The 22,757-nt window shown below is 39.5% G+C and overlaps 1 protein-coding gene across 2 annotated transcripts; it reads right to left on the bottom strand.

Annotated features, from left to right (window-relative positions):
• Positions 1 to 3,687: 3,687 nt before the first annotated feature.
• LOC148036276 (uncharacterized) lies at positions 3,688 to 13,656 on the bottom strand. Of its 2 annotated transcripts, none has more exons than XM_087679122.1 (2): positions 13,052 to 13,656; positions 3,688 to 3,777 (listed from the first exon to the last, which is right to left on the bottom strand). In XM_087679122.1, the coding sequence occupies exons 1-2, from the start codon at positions 13,581 to 13,583 to the stop codon at positions 3,752 to 3,754; spliced, it is 558 nt and encodes a 185-aa protein (XP_087535248.1). In that variant the 5' UTR covers positions 13,584 to 13,656; the 3' UTR covers positions 3,688 to 3,751. The 2 variants fall into 2 exon arrangements, with proteins under 2 accessions (XP_087535248.1, XP_087535247.1); XM_087679121.1 differs by lacking the exon at positions 3,688 to 3,777 and adding an exon at positions 11,596 to 11,867.
• Between the last annotated feature and the right edge of the window lie 9,101 nt (positions 13,657 to 22,757).

Genomic DNA, 22,757 nt, shown 5'->3' with positions numbered 1-22,757 from the left:
GCGAGAAAGAGATGAAAGCTTATAGTTTGATCACTTTCTTGGCTTATTTTTTTCTTTAGAAGAGAAAGAGAGAGAGATAAGGAGATTAGGGCAAAAAAAGATTAAATAGAGAATAAATCAAGGGAGATAGAAAAATATTAATAAAGAGACAAGTGTGGGGTCTTTTAAACCTAGATATAAATTATCTAGTAAGTCATATACAAGTAGAAGTAAGCTTCTCATGTGTAGAGGCAACCAAAGTAGAAAACATTGAACATCGATATCTCCATCGAGCATCCATCAAGTATGCTAGTTAACATTGTTAATTATAGAAAATTTTATTTAGTATAATTACTGGTTTGCTATAGAAAACATGACAAGTCAATTTTATTTTCTTTTTACCTTGCATTGATTGAGATTTCATATTTTGATAAATTTCTTTATAATTAGAGTTATGGTTTATATTTTAGAGGTCTTAAGTACATTTTTGGGCATTTTTGTGAAAACTGGATCTACCTCAAACAAGTTTGAAATGTTATCTCAATGAGATGATGCAAGCACCATTTAGCTTGTAAGTCAGACACACAAGGAACTCATTTTTTTCAACTTTTTGGAGGTGAAGGATTTTTTCAGCTTGATTGAATAATTTTAGCACTTTTGACATTGATTCTATAATTTGGTGGTATTACTTGGTCCTTATTATTTTCAAGATAAGGACATACTTGGATATGTTGAAGGTGACCAAGATGGATGTATACTCAAACCTTAAGAACTATAGAATTTTGGGAAGTATTGAAGGTTCATTATCAAGGAAAATCATCAAGGTTAAGTGCTATGGTGGTCATCAACATGGAAGTGCTGGTTTAGAAGAGTTCGGCAAGGGTGGCAATGTTTGCAAAGACCTTTTTTGATAGCTCGATGGCTTAATCTCAATATTTTCTAATTTTCAAAGATGAATGATTAGAAGAGTCCAACAAGGGTGGTAGCATTTGCAAGGACCTTGTTTCATAGCTCGATCACTTAAGCTCAATATTTTTTAATTTTTAAATATTAACGATGGTCTTCATGATCGCGTAGAAGGTGGCTATTCGGCAATTTGGAGGTCAATAGAAAGTTGGGGTTGATAAGATATACTGAATGAAAAAAATAAAGCTTGAGGAGTAAGTATGAGGCTGAGCTCTGATTTGAGGGCGAATTGGATAAATCTTAAAAATACAATCTGATCGTGGAGTAGATTTTCAAAGTGTTCAGTGTACTACGTTTTCGAGAAGACTACATTGGATGTAAGGCTTGATTAAGGTGCAAATCGATAGAGCCGATTGATCACATCATCCTTGAAGAAGTTTCATTCGCTAAAATTTGCATGTTTCAAGCATTTGAGCATTTGAAAACAAATGAAACTGATGTGTGATAATAGAATATCATTTGAGTATAAGTCAACATCATTGGAATTCCTACTATGTTGAAGACTACATCTATGGATGAATGTGGGCAACAATTTATGTTTGTCGAAGTGGATTGTGATGGTGGGCCTCTTCAAACACTTGAGGGCATGCTAGGAGTTACTTGATGAGGGACTCCATGAGGTGCTTATTATCAAGTCTTATATTCTTGGACCCTTTTTTATGTGTGATTTTATTGCCTTGCACTCTTTGGTTTGCAAGGAGGATCATGGTGTTTCTTTGGGATTTGGTAAAGTATTGAGTGATGTTGAGAGTCATCATGTTGAGATGTTGATGCCAGGAGGCATATTCCACAGTGGATTTCGTGAGGTTTTGGGGTGGATTTCGTAAAATTATATTTATTTGCCAGGGCTCGTACACAAGGTGGATTCATTGTGCGAAAATTCAATGGGGATGCCTATCCTTTTCGGGCGTCACGTTAATTTAATGTGCAAGTGGGTGATTCCATAGCGGGTGATTCTGCAAAATACATATTTAAATTAATGGAAGTTTATGAGTTTAGAGTGCACACTCGTATTAAATTAAGGTTAGGATAGAATTCCAACCTATTTATTTATTTTGTAGCTGAAGACTGCTAGGTGTTCACTTTTGTCGGTTTAATTTTATTATTTTCTAACAATTGTGAATGCTTCAGTTGATGTATAGAGCAAGCGGCGGTGGCATTGGGAACCATTGGGCGATAGCGTGTATTCAAGTTATTTAGAAAAAATTATCATTTTTTATGGGCATGGCATCAATATTTATTTTGACGTGCTTATTTATTAAAGTGCTTGATATATAATTATTATTTTGTATGTGTATAGGTGCACAATTTAAATATTCATTATTGGTCATTGTATCACTACAAGGATATGAGAGTATAGCGATGCCCATTAGCGACGAGAAATAGCGGCGTCGCTATTAGCGTTGCAAATACGATGCAAATAGCGACGGTACCTAGAGGAAAAAAACACGCGCCGAAACCCGAGCGCCTCATTTTTCGTACATTCACAAAAGAGAGAGTGAAAGGGAGAGCGATAGGGAGAGCGAGCATCTTGCTGAGAGGGAGAGAAAAAGAGAAAGAAAGAGAAAGAAGGCTTCTCACTGCCACCGCCATTCACGAAGAAGAGGAGCTGTACAAAGGGCAAAGAGGAGTCGCCATTGCGAAGAGAAGCCGGCAAACTGTTCTTTGAGTCTTTACGGTGAGTGCATTGTCCATTCTTGCTTTGCTTTTGTGTTTTCTCTCTCTCTTTTACTTGTTTTTGGTATAATTCGTGTGTATTGAGTGAGGGAGACGAAATGAGAGAGAAAGAGAGGGAGAGGGAGAGGGAAGGAGAGGACATGAGAGAGGGAGAGGGAGAGGGAGGAAATGGGAGAGGGAGGGAGAAGGAGAGGGAGGGAGAGAGAAAGAGAGGGGGAGGGGGAGGGAGAGAAAATGAGAGACAGAGAGGGAGTTCTCTCTCTCTTTTACTTGTTTTTGGTATAATTCATGTGTATTGAGAGAGGGAGAGGAAATGAGGTACAATTCCTGTGTATTGAGAGAGGGGGAGGAAATGAGAGAGAAAGAGAGGGAGAGGGAGTTCTCTCTCTCTATTACTTGTTTTTGGTATAATTCATGTGTATTGAGAGAGAGAGAGGAAATGAGAGAGAAAGAGAGGGAGAGGGAAAGGGAGGGAGATGAAATGAGAGAGGGAGAAAATTGGAGAGGGAGAGAGAGGAAATGAGAGAGGAAGAGGGAGAGGAAGATGGAAGGAGATTGAAAGGAAGGGGGAGGGAGAGGGAGGGAGAGAGAAAGAGAGGGGGAGGGAGGGAGGGAGAGGAAATGAGAGAGGGAGAGGGAGATGGAGACATTAAACATAATAGGGAAATGAGAGAGGGAGAGGGAGAGGGAGAGGGACATTAAACATAATAGGAAAATGAGAGAGGGAGAGGGAGAGGGAGAGGGAAACATTGAAAGAGAGAAAGAGAGGGAGACTATCTCGCACACATTCAATGGTTGGTCGCTCATACAAATTTCGACAATATTACTAAACACAATCAGGATTGATACAACTTTATATTATAAAGATAGAAGTTGCAGATTAAAGAAACTGTTGATAAAAACCTTTTAGCAAAAACCTTTGTATATTTACACCTATTTGGTGAAACCTATATACACACAAACCCCTCTTCATCCATACATTTTTTCTATCGGACAAAGTACTCCCTACATGGGGTGTTTATTCGTCTCGGATGGCACACCCACCACTGATCGATGGGAGAGCATTGAGTAGCGGCAACAATCCTAGTTGTGCATGTTGCGACAAAGGTAGCCCACTTTCTCTCTACCTCTAATAAGAATCGTCCACCAGCACTTCTGCAAACAAATACAAGCAGTGCCTTAAGAATCAGTAATCCAACATACTTGAGTGTAGCAATCGCAAAGATATATAACAAACTAGCTGACAATATAACAATAATATTATATTAGGTCCAGATCTACACTCGATCACACAATATATATACAACCACGGTAACAATATATATATTACATTCGACTTGCATTCAATATATATTAGGTTATACTTGCATTATATTTAGTAGCAAGATATATATTAGGTTAGACTTGCATTCAATATATATTAGGTTAAACTGCATTCGATCATACAGTTCAATTCAAGCTGACTGACAATATAACAGTAATATTATTTCGAACAATTACACAGTTCGATTCAAGCTAGCGGACATGTTTAGTAGCAATATATATTAGGTCCAGATCTACATTCGATCACACAATATCTATACAACCAGTACTTCAAATCTTTCAATTTAAGTACTCGGAAGACAAATACACTTAAGGATGCGAAAACTATTGTCAAATGTAGGTCTAGTAGCAATATATATTAGGTCCAGTTCTACATTCGATCACACAGTATCTATACAACCAGTACTTCAAATTTTTCAATTTAAGTACTCGAACACAAATACACTAAGGACGCGCAAACTATTGTCAAATGTAGGTCGAGGTACCCAACAAGGATAGAATATTCAGAGAAAACTAATAGTACTACATAAGATGTAGATTTGAATCTAACCATGATTCTGACAAGCGGTATTTTAAATCGACTTAACTATAGTTAAGAGACAATAATTGATATATTATTAGATCATATCCCTTACATTCATATGCCATTCAATCATCACAAATTAAGAGAATATAATTTATATATTAAATCATATCCATAAGTGATGTATTAGATCATATTAAGAGAATATAATTTATATATTAGATCATATCCATTGCATCCATATGCCATTCAATCATGGAAAATAAATAACAGAGACAATTACAAGAGAATAATTGATATATTAGATCATATCCGTTATGTTCATATGCCATTCGATCATAAACGCGCCCGATATTTTTAAACACAATTCAAATATTGCGTCTACAAGCGCGTCTATGGAGCCTTTTTGTTGTAGTGAAAGTTGCGTATTTCTTTGACAGTTGTTGGTATTGGCCATTCGAGCACATCTCTTACCTTGGCTGGGTCCATTGAGATTTCTTCCGCTGATACTATGAATCCCAGATATTCAATCTGACGTTTGAAGAATGCACACTTTTTCATTTTAGCATACAACTTATGTGTCCTCATTGTCTCAAGGACAATCCGAAGTTGGGGTTCATGATCTTCTTTCTGTTTAGAATAGACTAAAGTGTCGTCGAAGAAGATGAGCACGAAGTCATCAAGATATGGCCTAAAAATGTCCGGCATTAACCTATTGAAGATGGCAGGTGCATTCGTAAGTCCAAATGATATAACTAGGAACTCCAAGTGTTAATATCTTGTGTTGAAGGCTGTCTTTGGGATATCTTCTTCCTTGATCCTTATTTGATAGTAACCTGACCTGTGATCAATCTTGGAGAAGATCTTTGCACTCTGAAGATGATCAAGAAGCTCATCTATTCTAGGAATAGGGTACTTGTTCTTGATAGTTGATTGATTCAGCCCTCTGTAATCAATACATAGTCGAAGCCTTCCACCTTTCTCTTTCTGGAACAGTACTGGAGCTCCCCATGGTGAACTGCTAGGACGAATGTAGCCCTAATCTAGCACTTGCTTGAGTTGTTCCTTCAGCTCAATTGCTTCTGGTATGGACATTCTATAAGGTCTTTTTGCAATTGGTGCAGCTCCTGGTACTAGCTTAATCTCATGATCCACTTCTCTTTGAGGTGGGAGTTCTGTCAACTCTTCAGGGAATACGTCCGCGTATTCCTTTAGCCAAGAAGGTCCTTCACTAGACTCTTGCTTCTTATCTAACTTGTTGAGCTTAATCAAGTAGACATGTAATCCTTTCCTCACTCCTTTTATGATCCGAGATGCTTTGGCCAATTGGATTTTTGGAACTCCAGTCTCACCTTGAGTTGTGACCAAATCCCTTTCAGAGTTTCAAAAGGAAATTTGGCCCTTTCCACAATGAATGTGAGCGTCATTAGGCTTAAGCCAATCCATTCCGAGTAGGCACTCATGGATACCTAAATTCATGACTCTAAATTTGATCGAAGTCTTTTTTCCTCCTAGAAAGAATTCCACCTTAGCAGTTTGCCTGGTACAAGTATCCTCACGACCATTTGCCAATTCCACAAGCAAGGTAGGTGCTTCTACTGTGGCTATTCCTAGTCTTTTTTCATGAGCTGGTGAGATAAAGGAATGTGTATTGCTACAATCAATCAAGATCTTGAAATTTTTACCTTGATAGTCCGACGGTGTCTGAATCACCGAGAACTGGTGATTCGGGCATTTCTTGTGTAGAGCGGCATGGACTATCGCCCTTTCAAACTTTGCTTCTATGGTCGGATCTTCTTCTTCTTTACACATTTGCCTATTGGCAACGCAGGCGGTTCTTCCTCTGCCTCAGGTAGCAGCTCCTTGACCATGGCCCGTTCCTTGGAAAGGTGCTTGGCGATGTCCTCCTCCAAGCTTGGGACATTGCCTCTTGAAATGACCAAGCTCGTTGCAGTGGAAACATCGGAGGTTTCAGCAATTGCTTTGAGTAGGAACAAAGTTGTTGACGTTATTAGTTCTTGCTTTCTTTCTTTGTCCCTGATTCTGACCTTGAATTCTCTTCATCTGAGGCCTGAATGCTCCTCTATTCGGGTCATTATAAGACCAAGCTTTGTTGCCCCTTGGTCTAGCTTGCACCTCCTGAATTATAGGGGTAGCTCGAATGAGTGCATCCTGAAGATCTGATGGATGCATAGATTCGAGATGGGTATTTACTGGTGGATTTAAACCAGCAGAAAATTTGGACACCTGCTGTGTCATGTTCATCTGTGGCACATACTTAAGAAGTGAGACAAATTTAGAATAGTATGCATCAAGGGTTAGTCCCAGCTGTTTTAGCTCGTAGAACTCATTCATTTTTCTACATGCGATATGCAGGTGGTAGATATCTTCCGTGCACGACTTTCTTCAGCTTCTCCCAGATAACGGATCCTTCTGCGATCCCTTGATCCTTGCACGATTGCTTCCACCAAAGCCTGGCTTCACAGGTGAGCTTTAGCTTGGCAAGCATAGCCTGATTGGCGAGTGTAGTACCGGCTACTTCGAAGTAATCCTCCATGGATTCAATCCAAATTTCAACATCTGCTTGGACGGACCTATCTCTCCTGTCAAATTCGGGCGGCTTAATCTGCTTGAGAAGAAACTTCTTCTCTTGGATTACAACAGTACTTGATGTAGGACATAAACTAGGAACCTGTACCTGGGGTTGCACCTGGATAAAGGTTTCTTAATGTTATTACACGATAATCGTTATTGATTTATATTACATCTTCAATTCCGCTATCACCCAAGCAATCTAACCACTTAACTTTTTATCAATTCTCATGCACAATCAGACATTGATAAAAAAAAAGTCTTATTTGTATTTATATGGGCATAGCCCTTTCGGAATACAACATTTCTTGCGATGATAAGCCAACTGTTACATTTAGTTTGGGGATAATAATGTTGTATTACATTTATCTACAGGAACTGTATAATAGTATGGTTTCGGGTCATGGATCTTCAGGAATCGGTAAGTCATTGGAAGTTCAGGGTATCCTTCCTTTCCTTTGAAACCCATTCTTCTCACGGCGCCCCAACACTTTAATCCTGTTGACAGGGATTACACGAGTTACTTCCTCATATACATATGAGTTCAGTTCAACCCTCCGACCTTGAATATGTAAAGTTGAGTTTACGTGAGCTTTGACAAAAATGAACAGCTTCACGACTTTTAGGTCTTCCAACCACTTGATCCTCTTTAGGTTGGTTTGTAGATAAGCAAACCGGTGGGTAGCTATATAGTAGATTCCTGAGGCACCCATCCATCTTCATTCCATGTACAAAGGCGATGACTTATAGATTCGCTCTAGGATGTTCATCATCTCAACCCTTTGTCGATAATCAGGGGAATGCAACACAGCCATAAATATGACTCGGAACACTAAGAACTTCTTCCATGCTTCTACAAGACAGCATTGAAAGTAAGGAAATGTTTGGATAGCAACATTTGCTTTACTTTATCTTATTAAGATTTCATAAAAACAATTCCGTTGTTGGTTCGCTCTGATACCAATTGTAACGTGTCCACCTATTATCTTCAGGACATGTCTTAGCAGTTCATTGGAAAGTATATCTAGAAGGCTCTGGCCCGCACTCCCATGAAATGTTACGGTGTTTGCAATCTGGGACTCTCTGCGTCTGCCACATAGCGGAAGTATTCCGACCGTTCCCACTTAGGACCGACCTGAATTAGGGTTTTCCTATTGGTCATTTCCTAACGGCAACTAACGTCGAATCCAAGCAAACTACTTTACGCAGAAACACCAAGTCCGAAGTGGATTCACGCTGCACTTGGTTCAAGGATAATGGGAAATGAGAGGGATGCGAAGCTCAACCTCTCTGCCATAAGGCATAGTCCCATTCCATTTCCCTAAAACAACGTAAATCGGGATCAATCATAACTCTATGTTAATGCTTTTGTTGTTCGTGTTCTTTGACGATGTTCCTGCTGTCCATCGTGATTTAATAAATGTTCCCGGCCAACCGGGACCACCCATCCATAGGACGGACCTATGACCGCATCCACCGCACTTTCCTCGGGTTGTTTTAGTTTATTTAATTACCTAACACATTTAGTTGGACATGTATCAATCAGCTTCCTTAATTAGCCCATTAGGCACTGGTTCCTTCACGCAATCATATCACTTGACATAGAAAAGCAATGTCAAACAAGTTCCTTGTTAACAAGTTATCATATTTATCTTGGAAATACATAAATTCGAGCCCGTAGACTTATCCACAATCCGCCCGAAGGCTATCCAGCAATCCACAGGGATTACCAATCCAAGTTTCCACCCGTAGACTAGTATGCGGGCCTCGAGATCCAATCCCAAGTCACGTTAGCCTCTTATGTAGGGCCCGGAAGGCGAGGGATTTATGGCCAGAGCCCCCCTTGCACCCAAGCATCCTCCTGCTCCAAGTAGTGCTCAACGGAGAGACCTCTCGCGGTGGATTCGTTCCACCTTCCCGGTGCGGTTAACAACTCCCTTGGTTAGGGTCAAGCAGGCAGTCGGGGGTAATTGAAGGTGCCTCTCCCTTCAGGATTTCAACCTTAAGCATTAGATATCCATTTAACTTGAATTCATTGGTCAAACAAAGCAAAACAATGCTCTTAAATCTGTAACAAGCACAAACATTTCCATTGGTCGTTTATTGTTGGCCAACTGCTAAGGAATGAATCCTTCCTTTCGAATGCGTCTAGCACTCGATCCGGGATGACTTGCGACTTGGCAAGATCCCCTATATCCTGGGTTAGGGCATACCCTATTAACCCGACTTGGTCAAACCTTAAGTTCATAGATTATTCCAATTTATCGGCTGGTCTTTTGCTTCCAAGCAATTATCTTTACTCAAGAAAGATACTATATTAGGATGATTATTCATCCTCTTCCAAGATAACTTGCGTAAGGACCTGCCAACCTCATTGCGAGAATTGGCCATTCCCTTGTGATCCAATCACAAGATCATACGACTCCGCACTTATTGCACAAGTGTCACATCGAACTATGAGACTATTCTACTCATCAAATGGAGTCGCGAAACAATCTATTCGTGATTACATTAGGCTGATGTTGTCAGTCCTAGGGTTCCAAGTTCCATCTTTTTAGCATAAGATTCTTAGGGACAACCCTAGATCACTTCTCAAGTCTACATCTAGCCTTAAGCACACACTTGATGAGAAAAGGAACCAAACTGCGTCTACATCTAGCCTTAAGCACACACTTGATGAGAAAAGGAAGAGCTTCAAGCACCGAGTTAGGAGTGAGAGCTTCAAGCACTTAGATGTTTTTACCTAAGATAGTCAATCCAGTAGCTTTAGAACATCCTTAAGTGAGGCTTAGAGTTTCCCTATATGACATTCATGTGCCACTACTCGGCTCAATTCATTAGCCTTAACATGTTAAGGGGATATGCTTCTTAGCAATGGGATAATCAACTAGTACTTCCTAAAATCTAAGTGTGAGTGATTGTTAGGGTTTTCATATAGAAGTGGCATTGTAGGTTTAGCAATCCTCATGAACTGCAAGTTAGCACATCCTCAAGAAGTGAGAGCTTGAAGAAACCACCCTATATATAACTTTCATGTGCCACTATTGGCCTTTGGCATTTAGCACATCCTAGAGAAGTGAGATCTTCACGCACTAAGTTTCCCTATACATGTGCCACTCTTCCTTGGGTTCAATTCATTGGCCTTGGTGAACATACATTCTTCTTAACAATGGGATGATCAAGTACTTCCCAAAGTCAAGCATGAGTGATTCTCTAGGGGTCACGAAGAAGCCAATGAGAGCTTCAAGCATTGGGTTTCCCTATACATGTGCCACTACTCCTTGGGTCAATTCATTGTCCTTGGCCAATGGACATGCTTCTTAACAATGGGATGAAACTTGAGTGAGTGGTTCTCTAGGGGTGGGATGAAACTCCTTAGGGATTCACCTAGAAGTAGCTGCAAACCCCCTTCGTATCACTACCTATAATGGCACTCTTCTTTGCCTTTCCCATAATGGAGAGGCTCATTATGCTTCCAACACTTTTGCAAAACCACCAATTATTCCTTTGGAAGGCATATCAAGAATCACCAGTTACATCCATTGGCAAAAATGGCCAACAAAACTACAGAAAGATTTTTTAGGTCTTCTAATATTGACTTTTTTCTTCTCACTAATGGAAAGATCAACTCTTGTCTTCTATGCTTCAGAAGATTCACACACCCCCTTAAGTTCTCTAAATATTTCAACTCCCTCAACTAGAGTAAATCAAGTGATCAAACCCCTCCACTCTCGATTAAAACATACGTGGAGGGTTCGATAGGTCTCAGTCCATAGATGCCAACAATTTAAAACAGTCCACAAATCAAACGATCACTCTGGAATCAATCAATTAATTTCTAGGTGGCAAGCAATCAGGTCCATGTTGCACCGAAAGCTAGTTTATTCAAGCATTTTTGGGGGTTTGTGATGGGTAGTATCGTTCGTCATGATGGTATACAACACTCTCAATCATGGGGTTTTGAATTTTCTGAGTCAACAGCCTCAACCACGCAGTTATGAAAATTTCTAACTCACAACACGATTATGAAAATTTGTTGAGTTGGTCATAATCACACACAAAATGCATATGGGCTTTGAATAATACAGCAAACACAATGACACAACCATTGTCAATCCAAAAATGACCAAGTGCAAATGATTTTAGACTGTCATAGCACCTTAAAAGATTTGCACAAATCACCTATAATATCAACCCTTCAAGACACCCTTAAAAAGCACATAGGGTCATGCAACTCGAGTTGGCTTAATGTAATGAGTCTTGGATGTAACAAAATGCTGGTCATTGCAATTAGAGCTCGTCCTCGTTACTTTCATGCATTGAACTATAGTTAGGAGAGCCAACCATGTGGTTATCTTCATGCATGCAACATCAGTCATCCCATGAAAATTCGATGGTAAGTCATATGCAGGTTAGTTGCATATGCAACTATCTCGCACACATTCGATGGTTGGTCGCTCATACAAATTTCGACAATATTACTAAACACAAACAGGATTGATATAACTTTATATTATAAAGATAAAAGTTGCAGATTAAAGAAACTGTTGATAAAAACCTTTTAGCAAAAACCTTTGTATATTTACACCTATTTGGTGAAACCTATATACACACAAACCCCTCTTCATCCATACATTTTTTCTATCGGACAAAGTACCCCCTACATGGGGTGTTTATTCGTCTCGGATGGCACACCCACCGATCGATGGGAGAGCATTGAGTAGTGGCAACAATCCTAGTTGTGCATGTTGCGACAAAGGTAGCCCACTTTCTCTCTACCTCCAATAAGAATCGTCCATCAGCACTTCTGCAAACAAATACAAGCAGTGCCTTAAGAATCAGTAATCCAACATATTTGAGTGTAGCAATCGCAAAGATATATAACAAACTAGCTGACAATATAACAATAATATTATATTAGGTCCAGATCTACACTCGATCACAAAATATATATACAACCACGGTAGCAATATATATATTACATTCGACTTGCATTCAATATATATTAGGTTATACTTGCATTATATTTAGTAGCAAGATATATATTAGGTTAGACTTGCATTCAATATATATTAGGTTAAACTGCATTCGATCATACAGTTCAATTCAAGCTGGCTGACAATATAACAGTAATATTATTTCAAACAATTACACAGTTCGATTCAAGCTAGCGGACATGTTTAGTAGCAATATATATTAGGTCGAGATCTACATTCGATCACACAATATCTATACAACCAATACTTCAAATCTTTCAATTTAAGTACTCGGAAGACAAATACAATTAAGGACGCACAAACTATTGTCAAATGTAGGTCTAGTAGCAATATATATTAGGTCCAGTTCTACATTCGATCACACAGTATCTATACAACCAGTACTTCAAATCTTTCAATTTAAGTACTCGAACACAAATACACTAAGGACGCGCAAACTATTGTCAAATGTAGGTCGAGGTACCCAACAAGGATAGAATATTCAGAGAAAACTAATAGTACTACATAAGATGTAGATTTGAATCTAACCATGATTCTGACAAGCGGTATTTTAAATCGACTTAACTATAGTTAAGAGACAATAATTGATATATTATTAGATCATATCCCTTACATTCATATGCCATTCAATCATCACAAATTAAGAGAATATAATTTATATATTAAATCATATCCATAAGTGATGTATTAAATCATATTAAGAGAATATAATTTATATATTAGATCATATCCATTGCATCCATATGCCATTCAATCATGGCAAATAAATAGCAGTAACGCAGACAATTATAAGAGAGACAATAGACAATTATAAACGAACTTTTGGCACAGACGAAATAGGTTTAGATTATGTTAGGTTTCATATATATTAAAATCACGGAATCCACTAGGTTCATATATAAAATGACGGGCAATGCATCTAAAATAGATATAGATTATAATAGACTGATATATAAAATAAAATGACGGGCAATGCATCATTTAGACAACATACCTCGGGACGACCTTGCACGGCATTCGCGAGGGCGAAGGTTGCACTGCTGAAGGAGGCGAGAGGACATCTGGGCGGTCATGGTTCTCTGCTGCTGCTCCGACTCCTCTTCTCGTCGCTGCGCCCAGACGCCCTCCTCTTCATAACGACGGCGGCGCTCGCCGCCTCCGTAAGCCTGCTGGAGGGCGTAGCAGCGGTCCTGCGAGGGGATGCGCTCCACGGCCTCGCAGCACGCCCGGGACGGCTGCTGCTGCGTCACCCCCCTCCCCTCAACCGACCTCCATGACAAATAGGAATTGTAATACGGCGACGACTCTCTTTCCTCCACCTCTCGCCGTTGCTGCCTGAAGAAATTGTCGCACGCCCGCAGCCTCGCGTGCCACTCCTCCCTCGACCCTTCTCCTCTCCTCTCCTCCCTCTCCCTCTCTTCCTCCCGACGTCGCTCCTCCTCTCGACCGCGGGACGTCGCCGACACTTCACTCACTATCACCAACAGCACCAACAGTGCTCCCAACAAAAACACACGAGCCGCCATATTGATTATCACCACCAAACTACACACAAGCAAACAGGAGCTATTGTACGGGAGGCCTCGCACTAGCCGGTAAGCTGGCAAAATGCCTGAGGCCTCTACCATACTTATAGGCGAGCGGCCCCTGCCCTGGCCTCGACGTGACCGCGCGTGATATTCTCGTTTCCACTCGGCGCTGCCGCCGCGTCTCCCAGTATCCTCGAGGGCGATGTTCCCTCTGGATAAGCATGCCACTCTCCTTCCATGCACGTTCCACGTTGGCACTTTCCATATTGGCCCGATCCCATCAGCCAATCTTACTAAAAGATGAGCTTCTTTCAACGAATAAATATAGCGTAGTCAGGTGGAAATTTGAGAACACCAGACAATCTCTGAGGTGAATAGAGAAGAGTCATTGACACCACCTTCCATATTGGTTCAATCCCATCCGACAATGTTACTAAAAGATGGTCTTCTATACTCGAGTAAATACAATCTAAACGGGTGAAGAACCAGGCAGGGCAGAACTTCTTAGGGCGATAAGAAAGAGTCATGAATATCATAGTTAGTCAAGTCCTATGTTTGCCTCTATCCTAGTCAAGGGGCTTAGAATACGTATTTAAATATTCTAGCTAAATATTTGACACAACTATCTTGCACTCTTGTTTAAAAGGCCACAAACATATGCAAGTCTTCATCGCTAATGATTAGTGAAAACTCCATCCATTACTCAACCAAACATGGAAAGTAGTTGTTAGGGTGCTACTTCCTAGTCTTGCAATGCTCTCACATAAACACCCGATATCTTTCATATGCACACTAGGACAAAGCTATTTAAAAAAGTGTTCCCATTGTCTCGAAACAATTAAACAAAAGTATTTAAGATACGAATGCTTAGCAATAATAATCTAGTTGTCCACCACAAGGTTGTAGAGCACATTGCAACATCTGAAATTTGGGAAAAAATGTGTGGGAGTTGTTCGCATGATGTTTGATGTAGATTTTGTTATGAATTTAAAATTCAAAATTGCAACATCATTTAAGCAATGAACAAGAGTGTAACTACAAGTATCACTTATGAGACCAAGTTTTGCATATCATTCAATGTTTTTAGTGACAATGAACACTATAAGAGATGAGGAGAAATTTAACACTAGTTTCTCAAGCATTTCCAAAAACAAAAAAGGGATGTGGCTATAAGCACCAATATGAGCTTTGAAAAATGTGTGCACATTATAATCGCCAATATTTCCACATGTAAATACAAGTGCTTATACTAATCCCATTTAAAATATTGCCTAACCAAAATGACAAAACATATTCCAACACTAGTAGAAAGTACTTACAACCATGGGTTTCCTTTCTTCATTTTGATGATACAATCTAGCTTAAAGGTAAGTCCATAAACCCTATTGCATTTTTTGTTTTAGTTTTCCTCTTCTTTGTGTCATTTAAGATAGATTGACTCACCTAAGTGCATTGTATATTGTAGATAATTCTCTTTTTTGTGTGTCCTTATGGGCTCGGTGGATGTGTGGGTGGGTAGAGGGATGCATGTGTAGGGCATATAATTTAGTAATATCATTGGAATAAGGGTGATTGTGTTGCAATTAGCCAATATGGTCAATCTTCATTCAACATGTGCTAGGTACAAGCATGTGCTTGAAAATTGATACCTCAATATTTTAGCAATTGATTTATAATTTGGTTTAAAATAGTGATTAATTATGAAATAAAAATTATAAAATTAATTAGTTATAAAACTAGTAAATCAATTATAAAGTGATTTGGAGAAAGAGAGAACGAGAGAGTAGAAAGCTAGAGTAGAGAGTAGAGAGGGGAAAGAGAAAAAAGTCAAAAGAGTGAGAGACAAACTCAGGTAAGTTACTCATGAATATATGTGTGCATCATGTGGGTTCAAAATAAGACATTTTTAAAATACTATTTTTATATATTTTTTTCACACAAAAGGGTGTAATATAAAGGGGTTATTTACAGATTGAATAGAAAATGATTATGTTTTATTCAAGAAAAATTCACAGATAAGGATATTTATAAATAGGCCTTAAATGCACGTGATGTAGAGGATATACATATAGTAACTTTCCCGAGGAGACAAAGAGAGTGGAGAGTGTAACGTGTCCACCTGTTATCTTCAGGACACGTCTTAGCAGTCCATCGGAAAGTATATCTAGAAGGCTCTGCCCGGCACTCCTATGGAATGTTATGGGGTTTGCGATCTGGGACTCTCCGCGTCTACCACGTAGCAGAAGTATTCCGGCCATTCCCACTTAGGACCGACCTGAATTAGGGTTTTCCTATTGGTCATTTCCTAACGACAACTAACATCGAATCCAAGCGAACTACTTTACGCAGAAACGCCAGGTCCGAAATGGATTCACGCTGCACTTGGTTCAACGAGAATGGGAAACGAGAGGAATGTGAAGCTCAACCTCTCTGCCATAAGGCATAGTCCCATTCCGTTCCCCTAAAATAGCGTAAATCGGGATCAATCATAACTCTAGGTCAACGCTTTTGTTGTTCGTGTTCTTTGACAATCTTCCTACTGTCCATCGTGATTTAAGAAAAGTTCCCGGCCAACTGGGACCACCCATCCATAGGATGGACCTATGGCCACATCCACCGCACTTTCCTCGGGTTTTTTTAGTTTATTTAATTACCTAACACATTTAGTTGGACATGTATCAATCAGCTTCCTTAATTAGCCCGTTAGGCACTGGTTCCTTCACGTAATCATATCACTTGATATAGAAAAGCAATCCCAAACAAGTTCCTTGTTAACAAGTTATCATATTTTTCTTGGAAATACATAAAGTCCAGCCTGTAGGCTTATCCACAATCCACCTGAAGGCTATCCAACAATCCACAGGGATTACCAATCCAAGTTTCCGCCCGTAGACTAGTATGCGTGCATCGAGATTGGATCTTAAACGGAGTGCGTTATATTTCCATGCTTAAACGGAGTGCGTTATCTTAATTCCGTTTTGTAAATGTGGACATTAATCTAAGTTCAGTTTATTGCAATGCATCAAACTACTTGCTAGAAATGCATATCAATCTTTTCTGCCTACTTTATTTTGTTCATTTTATTAGAAATACTAATAACTGAATTCCTCCGTCGTGAGTTAATTTGTTTGTAAAGCGTTTAAGATGAAAATGCATCCTATTTTCAAAAATCATCTACGCCCAATTGAATTATAACGACGTAAAATAAAAATTAGGAAGAAAAACCTAGACTTGGGGTGAGATGTCCACGTGGATGCTAGGAGACGATCCTCCTGCGGTTGCACCTTGGGCTTTCTTAGGAGGCATTGTGAATGCAGCCTTTCCGTCGTGGATGCAACTTTGCAACTCCTTTTGAAATTCCACCATAGCTTCCTTTGTGATAACTTGCACCGTCCATCGGAAGCGGTTTTAGAAGGCTTCCTCCTTGAAGTAGGGATTTCACGAAAAAAAAGGGGGTGCTTAAACTTCGGGAGGGTTTTAAATGGTCTTTCGAAGGTAAGGCTTCTTTAAGGCCACGGAAAGAAGACTTTTTCTTCAATCCAGAGGGGGGGGAGGGAATACTAACCCTCGGCTAGGGTTTCCAAAAGAACCTCGGAAAGGGGAAAAATGGATGTAGAAGATCCTTAAGAGTGGATTTTCGTGTGGGGGACAAAGGGTATGAAGGCTTTAAAAATGACTTTTTGTATGGGGAAAAAAAAGCTTACAGGCCACATGAAAGGGCTTTTTTTTCTTTTTGTGTGGGGGAAGACAAAGGTATAAACAATGGACTAAGAAAGAATTAATAAAGGGGGGGGGGGGGGAGGGAAGAAGGGCTTAAGGGTCATGTGAAGGCCCTTTTAAGGTAAGGCTTTCTTAAGGGGGGAAAGGGGGCTTATAGGGCCCCCCCTTAGAAGCTTTAGAAGCTTCTAGAGATCACGTGGGGGAGGGGGGCTTATCTATGTGATGGCAGCGGCGATGTGACGACTGGCAAGTGGAACGGTAGTAGCTGGGACTAGGCGGCGTGAGTAGTTACTCTCGGCAGCACCAGCATGAGGGCGTCTTCAATCTCCCTCTCCCTCACAGAGACCTCACTCTCTCCCTCTCTGAAAGTTGACGGCGTCCCCCCCTTTAGGCATTCACGGCAACGCTCCGTTCCTCCTTCCGCTTGCACCCCATTGGTTTAAATAGGGGAGGGGATAAGATCCTCCCTCCCCCACGCGTCGAGGCGCATGATCCATAGTCTAGGCAAGCTCCAACAAGGAGCTTGCCTACACATGATATTCCCCTCTTCCTCCAACTCGACTGTCGGTTGGAGGAGAGGGGAATAATTTAGAAAAATTTGCCTTTATAAAGAAATTATCCTTACGACTATAAAGAGGGTTCATGCGCTGTTGGAAGTTCGATATGTCACAGAGAGAGAGAGAGTGCAGGGAGATTGGAAATCCATCTAGCTTAAGTTAAAGGACCACAATGACAATCTCCTAAAAAGGCTCTAGTTAATGAGATCCAACCTTAAGAATAATAAGAATCCAACAAATCGAGGAGTGGGTTATGACAACATCTTTTATCTCTACAATTAATGAAATGCAAGCACATCACGACTCTCCAAACATTGAGAAGAGGATTGGGAGACTCTAGCAAACTATTGGACTACATCAAATCGCAAGTATACCGACAAGAGTTTCTGACAAAATTGCAAAAAAAAAGACTTCACTCGATACAGTCAGTATTTCCCATGTTAAAATTACTGTAATAATTGTCTCGGTATATGCATCAATAATACATGGTTGAATATTTTGACACATATTCCAATTAAAGATACCATCTTTGTATAATTTACAAGGATACATGTACCAAGTGCGAGCTAGAGCGAAGGTGACCAAAAACACAATGGTAAGAGCTCATCCCCTCCATAATTCTCAATTTTTGGGTTTCTTTATTTGCTTCATTTCTAAGCACTTTCTCTTCTCCACAATATCATTGAGAAAAGCCATGGATTCAAGATGAAGTTTGTTGTTTTTGCATATATATACATGAAAAACCCAGATTTTAAGCTTTGTTGTGATAGATTTGAGACCTTTACAAACTAGCAGTGTAAGAGAGTTTAAATGTGTATGTGAACTCAAGAGAAATAAATAAAATAACAATGTACTTTGTTATTGTCAATTTTAGTTCCTTAATCATGAAATTTGTACGTAAGCAAGAGATAGAAAGAGAAAGACATATAATATTATGGTTTGATTGCTTTAGAAAAAGAGAGAAAGAGATGAAAGCTTATAGTTTGATCACTTTCTTGGCTTATTTTTTTCTTTAGAAGAGAAAGAGAGAGAGATAAGGAGATTAGGGAAAAAAAGATTAAATAGAGAATAAATCAAGGGAGATAGAAAAATATTAATAAAGAGACAAGTGTGGGGTCTTTTAAACCTAGATATAAATTATCTAGTAAGTCATATACAAGTAGAAGTAAGCTTCTCATGTGTAGAGGCAACCAAAGTAGAAAACATTGAACATCGATATCTCCATCGAGCATCCATCAAGTATGCTAGTTAACATTGTTAATTATAGAAAATTTTATTTAGTATAATTACTGGTTTGCTATAGAAAACATGACAAGTCAATTTTATTTTCTTTTTACCTTGCATTGATTGAGATTTCATATTTTGATAAATTTCTTTATAATTAGAGTTATGGTTTATATTTTAGAGGTCTTAAGTACATTTTTGGGCATTTTTGTGAAAATTGGATCTACCTCAAACAAGTTTGAAATGTTATCTCAATGAGATGATGCAAGCACCATTTAGCTTGTAAGTCAGACACACAAGAAACTCATTTTTTTTAACTTTTTGGAGGTGAAGGATTTTTTCAGCTTGATTTAAGAATTTTAGCACTTTTGACATTGATTCTATAATTTGGTGGTATTACTTGGTCCTTATTATTTTCAAGATAAGGACATACTTGGATATGTTGAAGGTGACCAAGATGGATGTATACTCAAACGTTAAGAACTATAGAAAGCAATATATAGAAAAAGCGGAAAAATAATAAAGAAACTCATTGAGGTTTTTAAGCTTTTAAAAATGTTTGAAAGCTAAAAGGTTGTCAATTTTTGAGGGGCTGATTGAATATTTGGTCAAAGGAAAAATCGCAAGGAGGGCTACCAAAGGACGTTCAAGAACGATCGATATAACTAAGCAGACCTGGCTTTTGCTGTTGGAGGAGATATCAATAAAGGCTACCATTATTTTGAAGGACATAACATCAAATTTTGGGAAGTATTGAAGGTTCATTATCAAGGAAAATCATCAAGGTTAAGTACTATGGTGGTCGTCAACATGGAAGTGCTGGTTTAGAAGAGTTCAGCAAGGGTGGCAATGTTTGCAAAGACCTTTTTTGATAGCTCGATGGCTTAATCTCAATATTTTCTAATTTTCAAAGATGAATGATTAGAAGAGTCCAACAAGGGTGGTAGCATTTGCAAGGACCTTGTTTCATAGCTCGATCACTTAAGCTCAATATTTTTTAATTTTTAAATATGAATTATGGTCTTCATGATCGCGCAGAAGGTGGTTATTCGGCAATTTGGAGGTCAATAGAAAGTTGGGGTTGATAAGATATACTGAATGAAAAAAATAAAGCTTGAGGAGTAAGTATGAGGCTGAGCTCTGATTTGAGGGCGAATTGGATAAATCTTAAAAATACAATCTGATCGTGGAGTAGATTTTCAAAGTGTTGAGTGTAGCTACGTTTTCGAGAAGACTACATTGGATGTAAGGCTTGATTAAGGTGCAAATCGATAGAGCCGATTGATCACATCATCCTTGAAGAAGTTTCATCCGCTAAAATTTGCATGTTTCAAGCATTTGAGCATTTGAAAACAAATGAGACTGATGTGTGATAATAGAATATCATTTGAGTATAAGTCAACATCATTGGAATTCCTACTATGTTGAAGACTACATCTATGGATGAATGTGGGCAACAATTTATGTTTGTCGAAGTGGATTGTGATGGTGGGCCTCTTCAAACACTTGAGGGCATGCTAGGAGTTACTTGATGAGGGACTCCATGAGGTGCTTATTATCAAGTCTTATATTCTTGGACCCTTTTTTATGTGTGATTTTATTGCCTCGCACTCTTTGGTTTGCAAGGAGGATCATGGTGTTTCTTTGGGATTTGGTAAAGTATTGAGTGATGTTGAGAGTCATCATGTTGAGATGTTGATGCTAGGAGGCATATTCCACACTGGATTTTGTGAGGTTTTGCGGTGGATTTCGTAAAATTATATTTATTTGCCAGGGCTCGTACACAAGGTGGATTCATTGTGCGAAAATTCAATGGGGATGCCTATCCTTTTCGGGCGTCACGTTAATTTAATGTGCAAGTGGGTGATTCCATAGCGGGTGATTCTGCAAAATACATATTTAAATTAATGGAAGTTTATGAGTTTAGAGTGCACACTCGTATTAAATTAAGGTTAGGATAGAATTCCAACCTATTTATTTATTTTGTAGCTGAAGACTGCTAGGTGTTCACTTTTGTCGGTTTAATTTTATTATTTTCTAACAATTGTGAATGCTTCAGCTGATGTATAGAGCAGGCGGCAGTGGCACTGGGAACCATTGGGCGATAGCGTGTATTCAAGTTATTTAGAAAAAATTATCATTTTTTATGGGCGTGGCATCAATATTTATTTTGGCGTGCTTATTTATTAAAGTGCTTGATATATATTTATTATTTTGTATGCGTATAGGTGCACAATTTAAATATTCATTATTGGTCATTGTATCACTACAAGGATATGAGAGTATAGCGATGCCCATTAGCGACGAGAAATAGCAGCGTCGCTATTAGCGTTGCAAATACGATGCAAATAGCGACGGTACCTAGAGGAAAAAAACACGCGCCGAAACCCGAGCGCCTCATTTTTCGCACATTCACAAAAGAGAGAGTGAAAGGGAGAGCGAGCATCTTGCTGAGAGGGAGAGAAAAAGAGAAAGAAAGAGAAAGAAGGCTTCTCACTGCCACCGCCGCTGCCACCGCCATTCACGAAGAAGAGGAGCTGTACAAAGGGCAAAGAGGAGTCGTCGTTGCGAAGAGAAGCCGCCAAACTATTCTTCGAGCCTTTACGGTGAGTGCATTGTCCATTCTTGCTTTGCTTTTGTGTTTTCTCTCTCTCTTTTACTTGTTTTTGGTATAATTCGTGTGTATTGAGTGAGGGAGATGAAATGAGAGAGAAAGAGAGGGAGAGGGAGAGGGAAGGAGAGGAAATGAGAGAGGGAGAGGGAGAGGGAGGAAATGGGAGAGGGAGGGAGAAGGAGAGGGAGGGAGAGAGAAAGAGAGGGAGAGGGGGAGGGGGAGGGAGAGAAAATGAGAGACAGAGAGGGAGTTCTCTCTCTCTTTTACTTGTTTTTGGTATAATTCATGTGTATTGAGAGAGGGAGAGGAAATGAGGTATAATTCATGTGTATTGAGAGAGGGGGAGGAAATGAGAGAGAAAGAGAGGGAGAGGGAGTTCTCTCTCTCTATTACTTGTTTTGGTATAATTCATGTGTATTGAGAGAGAGAGAGGAAATGAGAGAGAAAGAGAGGGAGAGGGAAAGGGAGGGAGATGAAATGAGAGAGGGAGAAAATTGGAGAGGGAGAGAGAGGAAATGAGAGAGGAAGAGGGAGAGGAAGATGGAAGGAGATTGAAAGAAAGGGGGAGGGAGAGGGAGGGAGAGAGAAAGAGAGGGGGAGGGAGGGAGGGAGAGGAAATGAGAGAGGGAGAGGGAGATGGAGACATTAAACATAATAGGGAAATGAGAGAGGGAGAGGGACATCAAACATAATAGGAAAATGAGAGAGGGAGAGGGAGAGGGAGAGGGAAACATTGAAAGAGAGAAAGAGAGGGAGACTATCTCGCACACATTCGATGGTTGGTCGCTCATACAAATTTCGACAATATTACTAAACACAAACAGGATTGATACAACTTTATATTATAAAGATAGAAGTTGCAGATTAAAGAAACTGTTGATAAAAACCTTCTAGCAAAAACCTTTGTATATTTACGCCTATTTGGTGAAACCTATATACACACAAACCCCTCTTCATCCATACATTTTTTCTATCGGACAAAGTACTCCCTACGTGGGGTGTTTATTCGTCTCGGATGGCACACCCACCACTGATCGATGGGAGAGCATTGAGTAG

The sequence above is a fragment of the Lygodium microphyllum genome, chromosome 5 (assembly GCF_053477565.2).
Source record: "Lygodium microphyllum isolate KBCC chromosome 5, Lygodium_microphyllum_v1.1.10, whole genome shotgun sequence".
Classification (NCBI taxonomy): domain Eukaryota; kingdom Viridiplantae; phylum Streptophyta; class Polypodiopsida; order Schizaeales; family Lygodiaceae; genus Lygodium; species Lygodium microphyllum.
The sequence above is the reverse complement of the archived record's forward strand: the minus strand, read 5'-3'. Positions and strand labels throughout refer to the sequence as shown.